This window comes from Dermochelys coriacea, chromosome 2 (genome assembly GCF_009764565.3).
Source record: "Dermochelys coriacea isolate rDerCor1 chromosome 2, rDerCor1.pri.v4, whole genome shotgun sequence".
Lineage (NCBI taxonomy): Eukaryota > Metazoa > Chordata > Testudines > Dermochelyidae > Dermochelys > Dermochelys coriacea.
This window is the reverse complement of record NC_050069.1, coordinates 211,525,273-211,537,492: the sequence shown is the minus strand read 5'-3', so window position 1 is coordinate 211,537,492 and position 12,220 is coordinate 211,525,273. Positions and strand designations below refer to the sequence as shown.

Here is a 12,220-nt window from a genome sequence, read left to right as displayed (position 1 = left end):
TTCCCTGGGTCCGAGCTGGGGTGGCTAGCCTGAGTTTCCACTGGTGCTGCAATGTCCACACAACTATTTTTAGTGTGCTAGTGCAAGCCCCATTACCATAAGTCTGTCTACCTGGGCCGGGAGGCTCTCTGCTGCAGTGTAGACATACCCATTGTGTTCCCACACTCATGCTACCTCCTTAAGTGTACTGTACTATATCTGTCCATGTTAGATTGGGTGCGGGGACCTGTCTATATTGGAAAGAGTCATGCTAGAGCAGATTGAAATGTTTTAGATGGAACAATTTTCTGTCGGAAAATGCAGTTTTGTCAGAATCAGAATGTTTCATGAGACTTGGTTGATTTTGATGAAATTTTCAATGGGGAAATTTTGAAACAATTCCAAATCAAAACAAAGTACTTTGTATGTAAGACACAGGAGGTAATTTCCTGCTCGACTTAGTGCTGGTGAAGCCCCAGTTGGAGTACAGTGTCCAGTTCTGGGCACCACAATTTAGGAAAAATGTGGACAAATTGGTAAGAGTCCGGAAGAGAGCAACAAAAAAACTGAAGGCATAGAAAACCGACGAGGAAAGATTAAAAAACCAGGCATATTTGGTCCTGAGAAAAGAAGACTGAGGAGGGACTTGATAAGTCTGCAAATATGTTACGGACTGTTATAAAGTGGATGGGGATCAATTGTTCTTCAGTCTACTGAAGATAGGAGTAATGGGCTTCTCTGCAGCAAGGGAGCTTTAGGTAAGATATTAGGAAAAACTATCCAAGTATAAGGGTAGTTAAGTTCTGGAATAGACTTTGAAGGGAGATTTTGGAGTCCCCATCACTGGAAGCTTTTAAAAACAAATTGGACAAACACCTGTCATATTTGTTCTAGGTTTACTTGGCCCTATCAGAGTGCAGGGGGCTAGGCTTGATGACATCTCAAGGTCCCTTACATTCCATCTATTTCTATAATTCTATGACGTTCTCATTTTGTTTCTAATATATATAGATAAAGATTGTTTCAACATTATCTAAATGAAACGTTTTGTTAAAGTCATTTTGTTGTTTCCAAATCAATTTTTTTCAGAATTTCTCTTCTACACACAATTCAGAATTTCAATTTTCATCCTGAGTCACGACAAAAACTAATTTTAAATGTTAGAATTTCCATCTTCCAACTAGCACTAAGCCATATGCTACCTATGATGCTCTGACAGTAATTATCAATCATTTTAAACTAAAGTTGTTATATTTTCCATCTTCTAGGTATGATAGGGAGAAGTTAATGGTAAAAGAAATACATAATTGCCAATATGTTGCGTATATGAATCCAACTGCTGGCAGTTTCATTATCAACCCTCAATTCCAGGTACGGTTTCAAGTGCTATATCATAGTAACCCTATATTTATTATTTAATATGTTAGATATAATTAGAATTTTAGCTTTTAATTGTAACAGACATAAACACTAATTTGAATATGGTCAGTCTCTCTTTTCGTCTTGAACTTCCAGTGATGCCAATAGTAGCTCTGTACTCCCAACCAGCAGATTTTATCAAAGTGTATAGATTGTTGGTCAGTATGGGAATTCCCTGTGTGTGCGCATGTGCTCTGTGTGTCCAAAACTCTTCAACAGCAGTATCTGCTGGTCTTTGCTTTCACCTTTGCCTCATGCTCCAAAGTGAGGCCATAAGAAGCAGTCCAGACCGACCACCTCTCTTGTTCCTTTTTATTGCTCTCAGTCTGGGAGGAAAGCTTTCTGTGTCTGTAGCCTTCTAATGTTCCTTTCCGACATCGACTCTATAAATAAATTTTAAATAGATGCTATTAGTTTAGTCAGATAATTTGGGGATCAGGTTTCCTGTTCCCTTTGTTCCCCCATGTATCAGAGCACTTTGTATGCCCAGGACTCCAGGCCTCAAACCCTGCCTGGTCTATCCTCAGAACTTCCTGATGAGTGACCAGCACAAGAGCTGCCTGAACTGCCTCTGAGGGCTTGTCTTCACTACCAGGGTAAGTTACGCTACTCCAGCTATGTGAATAACGTCGCTGGAGTCGAGGTAGCTTAGGTCGACTTACCCCGGTGTCTTCACTGTGCTGCATTGATGGGAGATGCTCTCCAGTTGACTTCCCTTACTCTTCTCGGAGAGGTGGAGTCCTGGGGTCAACCGGAGAGCTCTCTGCCATTGATTTAGTGGGTCTTCACTAGACCTGCTAAATTGGCCCCGCTGCACTGATTTGCAGCAGCATCTATCTCCCTGTAGTGAAGACCAGCCCTGAATCACACATTCCTTCGAAGTGTGATATCTCCCTCTCCTTTCTCTATCTGTATTTGATTGGAGCCATTTTTCTTTCTTAGATCATGTCGCCTCCACTGTAGTCCTACCTGCATCCACTCTTGTTTCTTTGAACAACTACCATTGTTCTTTTATGTCCTCCATCAGTATCTTTAACTTTTCAGATCTATTGGTAAGCTGCAGTTTGAAATTAGCCCTCTGAGCTAGATCTACTAACTATCTATCTAACATCATACATTTCCTCTACTTTGTGTAGTATTACCTGCTGTAGTTTTTTTTAATCCCAATAACTATATCATGGTCACTTCCAACACCAACACTTGTGTACATCCAGGCATCAAACAGTGATCTTCTCCAGTGCCTACTAATGACAATGTTTTTGAGTGAAACCATCATCTGATCACTGTCATTTTATTTCTTTCTTTGTGTGAAAATTGTGTACACCCAAGGCAAAGATTGCTCTGGTTGCACATTCCTTTGTTGTCAGTCTGTCCTAGGATGTCATGTCTGTCCATAATGTGTTCATCCAGTGTTTATCATCACCAACCTGTGCATTTAGATCTCCCATGAGGATAACAATGTTATATTTATTGAGCTAAGGACCATCACAAATGTCATCACTTTTTGTTCTAAGTGCAAGGAGTATTTTTCTGACCTTGCCTTCTCTAACAAAAATACATAGCAATGTCTGTGTCTCTCTGCAAATTCCAAAACAAAAACTACACTGCATAAACTTCTCCCTCTCCAAAGAGGTTTGAAAGGCCAACCACGAGACAGATATTAATCACATTGCTTAGATGATCATAATGGTCCCTTCTGACCTTAAAGTCTCCGAGTCTTAAAGTCTGAGTCTATAATGCATGAGTGAAAGTGCTCAGATACTACAGTGGTAAGTGTGATACAACAACATATATAGAAGAGAAAATAAAATAGAAGTTGGCCATATACCTAGTCTGTGTAATCATGTGCTGCTACCACTGTTACCCTTGTCCTTCCTTTCTCCATCTCATTTTTTAATAAATCTACTTGTTGCACTTTGTCTCTGATTAGACTAAAACTCTTCAGGACAGGGACTATACCTTTGTGTGTGTTTGTTCGCTATCTGATACAATGGGGCCCTGACTGGGAGCCACTGTAACATCAATAATCATATTAGTTTCATTGCCAGAGAACTGAATTAAATATTCCATTTCAGTAGTTATCTTGAACTGTTAATAATAGCTATTATCAGTTACATACTGAATAATTTAATCATTTGTTTATCAAGTATTTCTGAAGTTAAATATGGAAAATATATAAAGTAAATACTATTCTAAATGCCCTAGAACTGGCTTGGATCTGCTGGATTTTTTTTTAAGGTGAAGCATGTGCTTTGGGCCAGATTTGCAAAAGAGCTCAGTTATGAAGAATTCCCATTTAAGCACCTTAATAACTAACCAGATTTTCAAAAGTCCTCACTGAAAGCAATGGGAGGTGCCGAGCACTTTGGAAGATCTAGCTACTTCATTCAGGTGCAAAAAGTGGGAGATGAGATCTCTTAAAACTCTGCCCCATGTTTCCATGGAGGCAGTGCCATAGGACAAAGCAGGGCTCTTCAGATACAAAGAATACAGAAAGTTGTGCTGCAGCCTATTCCCTGACTGTATAGTGGCAATATGCCAGAGCCACTGTGTTTAGGGCACTTGGCACCTATAGATTTGGAGGACGAGGTCCAGATTTCTGACTTGCAAGCCTTACACTTCCTCCTTTAATCAAAAATGTTCCAGATCATTTGCTGCTGCTAAGCTTGCTAAGTTTTAAAAGTTGCTGCATAGTCAGCCTTGGCTTGTCTGGGGGGAACATGCCGTTGCTTGCCTTTCTGGAAAAGTCTCAAAGGTCAGATCTGGTCTCTCCATGCCTCAATCACTGCACACCCCAGATCAAAGCACTAACAGGCAACATAGCCAAAGTGAGGCTGAGCTGGTCAGTGCTGCTTTTTATCTCCATGCTACGCAGTTCTCCCAAAACACAGCTTGAATGTCTAGCATTAGCTAGGCCCTTTCCCTTCCCCTCTGCCTGACAGCTCAGTTCTGTTGCTCAGCTCAGCCATTTCTCCCCGTTGCCTGATTCCACTACCCTTCAGCTATTCTGGCTCCCCTTCCCTCTGACAGCTCAGTGTTGTAGTAGGCCCATCCCAGTCTCTCCTGTTGCCCTTGTCTGCTGTTCAGAAAAAGCTGATGCTTATTTTTCCAGGTTCTGTTTGCTCCTTTCTCTATAATGGGAGTTCAGACTTAATGGAGCTCTCCATGAGACCCATTTTGGATCTGTTCCCACTCCCCATCTGATCAATCTGAATCTCTAGATCAGAGGTGGGCAAACTATAGGCCACATCGGACCCAAGGGACCCTCCTTCCTGACCCAGGAGGCTAGTTCTGGCCCCTCCCTGCTGTTCCCCCTCCCGCACAGCTTCCGCTCACTGCGCTGCTGGCACAACGCTCTGGGCAGCGGGGCTGCAAGCTCTTGCTGGGCAGCACAGCTGCACGGCCCGCCCTGACCCGGTGCTCTGTGCTGTGCAGTGGGATGGCTGGCTCCAGCCGGGGGGCATGGCTACCTGTCCTGGTGCTCTGGGCGGCTTGGCTTTAGCACCGTCAGCGCTCCAGACAGTGCAGTAAGGGGGCAGGGAGTGGGGGGGAGGGGAGGGGTTGGATAGAGGGCAAGGGAGTTCGGAGTGGTGGTCAGGGGCGGGGGTGTGCATAGGGGGTGAGACGGTCAGAGGACGGGGAATAGGGGGGTTGAATGGGGGCAGGGGTCCTGGGGGGGCAGTCAGGAATAAGAGGAGGGGTTGGATGGGGTGGCAGGGGGCAGTCAGGGGCGGGAGGTCCAGGGCCGGTCAGGGGACAGGGAGGGGTGGAGGGGGAGGGGATCTCGGGGGGGCTGTCGGGACAGGGAACGGAGGGTTTGGATGGGGCAGGAGTCCAGGAGGGACGTCGGGGGGCAAGAAGCAAAGGGGGTCGGATAGGGGGCAGGGCTGGGCCATACCTGGTTGTCTGGGGGGGCACAGCCTCCTCTAACCAGCCCTCCATACAATTTCGGAAACCCGATGTGGCCCTCAGGCCAAAAAGTGTTCCCACCCCTGCTCTAGCTAGTGCCCCTCCAGCACTGACACTTTCCAGCTTGGAATCCTCCAGTAAACCCAAGGACTCCTCTGAATGGAAATATGAGGGAGAGTAAGGAGGAATAGTCATAAAAAGAGAGAAATCATGCACAAGTCCTCTAAGAAGAGGATTACCTCTCCTCTACCTCCCCCCGGCACCAAGTGAGATTTCATGTCCTGATTTCCATAGAGATTGCCTACAAAGGTTGGGCTCTTGCCGGCCTCTTAGTCTGCATCGGTGCATGTTGCACTGGTAGCACTGGATCCACCGAGAGCATTGTTTTCATCTCCAGTTGAGGTGGTGGCACCAGCCTCTCCTTCACTCTTGGAGGATTATAGACAATACCAGGACCTCTTGAGGAGGATCATGGACACCCTTGAGATCCCACTGGAAGAGATTCAGCATCTCACCCTTAAACTTCTGAATATTTTCCACTCTACAGCTCCTTCCAAGGTTGCGTTCCCGATCAATGAGGCCACACTGGATCCTGCTAAAGCTATTTGGCACACATCAGCCCCCTGTGCCATGACCCCCAAAAGTGTAGAGAAGTACTTGTGCCCTCCAAGGGAGTGGAATTTTTGTTGTTCTACCCTAACCTGAACTCTGTCATTATCCAGGCATTTGCAGAGCAGGCTGCACCAGCCCAGGTCCACTGTCTTGGACAAGTCTATCAGAAGACAAGATCTCTTCAGCAAAAAGAACATCTCATCAGCCAGCCTACTCTTCCATATTGCAAACTACCAGGCATCGATGTCCTATATTACAACAAACAGAGTTCACCAATAAAATACCGTAAGAATTCAGGTCCCAATTCCAGGCCATTCTGGATGAAGATAAACTGGTTGCCAGATCATCCATCCAGGCATCACTTGATGCAACAGCATTGCAACCTCTATAGCTAGGAGGAGGGCCTCTTGTTTCTAGTTACTGGGGACAGAAGGCCCAGGGTACAGTTGAAAATGTCCCTTTTCAGGGTAGCAACCTATTTAGTGAAAATACTGATGAGTAACTTCATTCTTTCAAGGACTGATGGCAGCACATAATGGTGGCACAACTTATAGGTACCTACTGGCCCTTCAGCCCTTCTATCCTCAGAGGGTCTTTGAGTCCACATGGAAATACTACAGCACAGCAAACACACTGCCCCACAAGCATCCTCTTTTCAGACCCAGCTGCCTACCAAGAAGACATTTTGATGAGATGCTTCAGAGCCATCAACCAGTCCATGCACAACCAGTCCTTTCAACCTCCTTCAGTGGCTCCCTGGACCATTTTCTTCTGATGTAGCACTGCATCACATTGGAAAAATTAGTCTTAAATATCATGCCAGCTGGCTATACAGTCAGATTCCTATTTACCTCTTCTCCAAAACCCCTCTTCAAGGACCACTCTCATTAGAGGATACTCAAACAGGAAGTGGCTGCCCTAATCCAGCTAGATGTATAAAGCCTATACCCTCCCAACATGGGGGAAGTGCTTTTACTCCAAATACTTCCTAATCCCCAAAAAGAATGGGGGCCAGAGACCCATCCCCTGAACCTCAGACAGCTGAATGTCTGTCCTGGCTGCTATAATGAAGGTGGCTGGTTTGCGGCCCTCCGTTTAAAGGATGTGTATTTTCACATAGACGCTATCCAGCACACAGGAGATTGCTGTGCTTTACAGTGGGCCCAGAGCACTTCTAAAACAGAGTGCTCCCCTTCAACCTCTCAGCGACCCCAAGAATCTTTACAAAGTTTCTGTTTGTGGCAGCAGCCTACCTGAGCTGACAAGACAACCTAATATTTCCCTACCTAGATGACGGACTGCTTATGGGACAGTCATGTCAGAAGGTGCAGATGGCAGTCACATTCTTACTTGACCTGTACCACACTTAGATTTTTCAGGTAAATTCAGAAAAGTCAACTTTAACCCCTCCCCAAATCTATAAAATTTATTATAGTGAATCTGATCTCGATTGCAACCAGAGCATGCTTACCTCAGAACAGATTCGTGGTGATGAGAAACCTCATTTCTCAACTTCAGCTCAGTCTTCAGACATCAGCCCAGTCCCACTTGACCTTGCTGGACCACATAGCCTCATGCATCTATGCGATCCCCATCTATGTTGCCTCCAGGCCTAGCTGAGAAAAGTCTATGTTCTCTGAGCAGAGACGCTCTGGACAAACAGGTCTCACTTCTTTGCAGTGTCCTGTTGTCATTCACCTGATGGGAGGCAAAGAACAATGTCTGTGTAGGGGATCCCTTCGTTCCCGCTCCACCTACAAAGACTGTCAGTTGGAAGACATCTGCCATGAGTGCACCAGGGCGACCACACAGCTCAGGACTCCTAGACTCCACGAGAGTCTACGCTGCACAACCACCTTCTTGAGCTTCAGGTAATATCTGAATTGTGCAAGAGATCCCTGCCCTTTATCAGGTCCTCTGATGTCTGGGTCAGGTCAGACAATATGATCTCTCTTTCTTATATAAACAAATAATGGGGAGCAAGATCTTCCTCACTCTACAGAGATGCAATCAAGCCCTGGAACTGGGGTATCCACCCTCTCTGCAGTCTGCCTACCAAGAGTAGAGAACTCCCTATAAGGCAGTCTCTGCAGACAGTCCCTTCAAAAACCATATGTGGGAACTCCACTCTTTGGTGATCCAGCAGATTTTCAGCAGTGGGGATCTCTTTGCAACCCAGAGAAACTGGAAATACTGAGATTACTGCTTTTGAGATGCTTAGGGGCCCAGTTCCAATAGAGATGCCTTCTAGTAGAGTGGTCTGACTTCCTGATGTACTCATTGACGTATGCTTTGCTTCCCATCCCCCTGCTTCCTTGCATCCTCTGAAAGCACAAGCAGACCAAGGCAGCAGTAATCCTGCTATCCCTAGTGGCCAAGGTAATTCTGGTCCACTACAATCCTGCAGTTGGCAATCTCTCTCTCTTCCCAAAGACTCTTGAAATGGGTTTCCAACTGTATCCTTGTTGGCTATGAATGTACAAAAGCCCCTACTCAGTATGTCAGGGCTCATTCACTCAGAGTTCCAGCTGCCCCTGTGGCTTCCATACAAGGAATTCAATTCTTGGAGATCTGTCAAGCAGCAACATGGGACTCCATTCATATGATGGTTAGACATTATGCCCTGGTTCAAGCTTTGTTTAAGGATGCTTCCTTGAGTTCAGTGATCCTGTGAACAGTGATGCAGAGCACCTCCTCCCCTCCTCCTCAATAGACATTGCTTGGGAGACATCCACAGTGAATGTTTATAGGGACCAGCACTTGAAAAAGAAAGGAAAGTTACTTACCTTAAACTAACGGGAGTTCTTTGGGAAGTGTGGTCCCCATGGATATTCACAAACCACCCTCCTTCCCCTTCGCTTTGGATCTTTATACTAGGGTTATGTATGGTAGAGTAGGAACTGGAAAGGCAGTTGATCTGCACTGGCCTACCCCATTTGCTCTTGGTTTGGAGCACAAGGAACAGGGAGCACAGGCAAGGACTAAGACACTGCTGTTTGAAGAGTTTCTGGTCTCAGGCTCACAAAGGATGTGCACACTTGCCGTGAATACTCATAGATACCACGTGTCTCACAGAGCTCTAGCTCCTATAAGATAAATTAACAAACTCCTGGGCCATGTTCTCTGGCCTGCTGCTCCTGTAGCACAAAGGGAGTATAAAGTAGCCAGAATCCCCATGGGTTAGGGAGGATTATAACAGCCACAATCTACTGCAGTCCCTGGCACAGAGGTTGGGAATGGGCCGTGACTGGAGTACACAGCTATCCCTGGCTGGCAGATGGCCAGTCATAGTTAGAACACCGTTGGGGACTGTTGTACAAGAGCCTCATGGCTGGGGCCAACATACAAGTAGTCTCGGAAGCAGAGTACCACGGCCTGCTCCCTTGTCGTCCCTCTGAGGGTGGGTGTACGCTACATCGGGGAGTGAGCCTCCCGGACTGCCTAGGCAGACTTGAGCTAAAAGAGTAAAAGTAGCAGTGAGGATGTTGTGGCTGAGGCTGCAGCTTAGGCTCTCAAGCCCAACCAACCCCTAGGCTCGAGAGCCTGAGCTGCAGCCCAAGTTGCGACATCCATACTGCTATTTTTAGTGCGCTAGCGCATTCCTTGCTAAAGCGAGTCTGTCTACCAAGACTGGGAGGCTTGTTCCCAGCTGCAGTGTAGACATACAATGGGTGGCACACGGCAGTCAGCCTCTTTGCCTCAGTCTGTTGGAATTATCAGGTGGTCATTGATTTCACTTCTGTCTTCTCTCAGAATAATAAAAAAAAAATTTCTTATTTTCAGAGACATTTCACAGTGTTTGCTCTGAACTTCCCCTCTGCTGATGCCCTGAACACCATCTATAGCAAGATCCTTGGTTTCCACTTCCAGAGGCATGTTTTTAATCCATCAGTGTTAAAGAATGCTCCAGCCATGATTCAAGGAGCAATATGGCTTCATCAAACTATGGTTCAGAACTTTCTGCCAACCGTGGTTAAATTCCACTACATCTTTAACCTAAGAGACCTCTCAAACATCTTCCAGGTCTGTATCATAGACTGACTTTCACTCTAAGCATAGCACATTATTATTATTATTATTTAATATTTATTATTTATTAATATTTGTTTATTATACAGTGCCTAGGATCAACCAAGAGTATGGCCCCATTGTGCTAGCCACTGTCCCAATAGTAACAGATAGTCCCTGCCTTGAAGAATTTACAATCTAAATAGACAAAACAGACAGCAGGAGAAAGGGATGTAATGCTCAGAGTGATGGTTTGCAAACATCATGTTAAGTCTATGATTTTGGGGGTGGTGGTGGTGAGGTTTTGCTGGGAGGGAAATGTCTAAATGAAAAGACAAAGGAAGAGGTGACATAAAGCTTAGAAGGTGGGGAAGCAAAGAAGGGTGGAGGAGTGAGGCTGAGGTAAAGAGATTGACTGGCTGTTTTCTCCATTCCCTAGCCTCAATCAGTGCATGGGAGTTAGCTGGATTCTGTGTTAGCTCCTGATAGCTTGAGAGTTTTTTGTGGGATGGATTGCGGGAGGGGAAGTGATGCTCCTCCCTGGAATATTCTCTTAACCAACCCACATGTCTTGGGGGGAGGGGTTTCTGCATGGGTCTGGGCCCTCAGAAAGAAGAGGGTACCACTCCCCACAATACATGCACTGTTGTAAGGATACTAATTCGGAGTGTTTTGTGCATATGTCATCAAAATCTCTTTCTCAAATAGAAAGTAGTTAGTTTTTTTTGTATTGAATACATTTTCCCATTAATATGTGCTTTCTAGTCTGACATAATATATGGGCTTTCATGCTTCTACAAATACAGAAGGAGAATTTTAGAACCTAGCATTTTGAGACTGTAGCACTAACTGTAACTTCCAAAACTATAGGCTATGATTTATCTATTGGAATAAGAATTAATATTTAAGGTAACAAGGAAAACCTTAAGTCTTGTATACTGGTGTAAATAATTATCTCTAGTGAATCAGAAAACTTGCAAACTCCTGTAATAATTCACATAGACTATTTCATGAGAGAATAATTCTCATGTGAGGTGCTCAAGGCTGGAATTCTGAAAAATTAAATAGAAGACAGGAAAGAGCTGAGTAGTGCTGGAAATATTAAGGGGACCTTCACTAACCCACACTTCTGTAAACTTCAAATGCACACTGAAAATGGATTTTTGTGTTTGCAGTTCACTGAAATACTAAGGGGATGCCTACACAACAAGCACTACAGTGGCACAGCTGCGATGCTGCAGCTATGTCATTGTAGTGCAGACACCTGCTACCATCGCTGTAGTAAATCCATCCCCTTTAAAGGCGGCAGCTAGGTCAATGGACAAATTCTTCCATTTAACCTAGTGGTGCCTACACTGGGGCTGAGGTCAGTTTAACTTTATCTCTCAGGAACATCATTCTTTTTCTCATCCTGAGCATCCCTAGGTCGGCCTTAGTTTTAGGTGTAGGCCAGGCCTCCAGCACGCAGACTAGTGAGATTCTGTTGCTGTGCTGAGGCAGGTCCAACACTTGTGATACGTTCCTATGATGGACTGTACCAGGCCTTTGTTGGCCCCCTGCTGGAGGCCTCATGGTCTTACCACACCCCACTCCAGGAAGGAGCTGCCAATCAGGACCCAGCAGGCTCAGATAAAAGGAGCTGCAGGGTCTGAGCCGGTCAGTTCCTGGCTGGGGCCAGAGGAGCAGAGAAAGGTGCTCTGTGCTGGTCACAGGCACTCGAGGGAGAACCAGAAGATGTGTTCTGGTGATACTTGCATTGAGCAAGGAGGAAGAGAATTTGAGAACTTCAGCCCTGAGGTGTGGGTGAAGAGAGAGAGGGGCTACGTGGGAAAAGGCCTGGCGAACAGCAGCAGTGAAGTGAAGGAAGCAGTACATGGTTGCTGTATGCAGGATCCCTGGGCCAGGACCCAGAGTAGAAGATGGGCCTGGGTCACCTCCTCCCCCCCACCCCGCCAGTCACTGGCAAAGTGGCCTAAGTCCCAAGAAGAGGGCAAGGCTCCTTTTAAAAGCCCAACCAAAGGACTGGATTAAAAAGGGCCTAGAGATGGTGCTGAAGACCCTGGTGAGGGCTGACAGCATATTGAACTCTTTGCTACCCTGGAAGGGGTTCATCCAGTTGACCATGTGATTTGGCCAGAGGGCCGAGCCATTGAAGGCCTACCAAGCTAGGTCAACAACTTACAGAGCATGACAGGAGCAGGAAAGGCCTGCAATACCACACCCAGTTGCTAGGAGGCCCTCCTGAGGTGAGTGCCCCATCACAACTCCACACAGACTTAAAAAGGAGTGCTGT

At 45.8% G+C, this 12,220-nt stretch overlaps 1 protein-coding gene across 1 annotated transcript in view; it reads left to right on the top strand.

Moving 5' to 3' along the window:
• DNAH11 (dynein axonemal heavy chain 11) overlaps positions 1-12,220 on the top strand; it is a 308,597-nt gene that overhangs the window by 150,033 nt on the left and 146,344 nt on the right. The window contains 2 exon segments of the mRNA XM_043507131.1: positions 1,248-1,350; positions 9,703-9,942. Of these exon segments, the coding sequence (XP_043363066.1) occupies positions 1,248-1,350; positions 9,703-9,942 (343 nt within the window).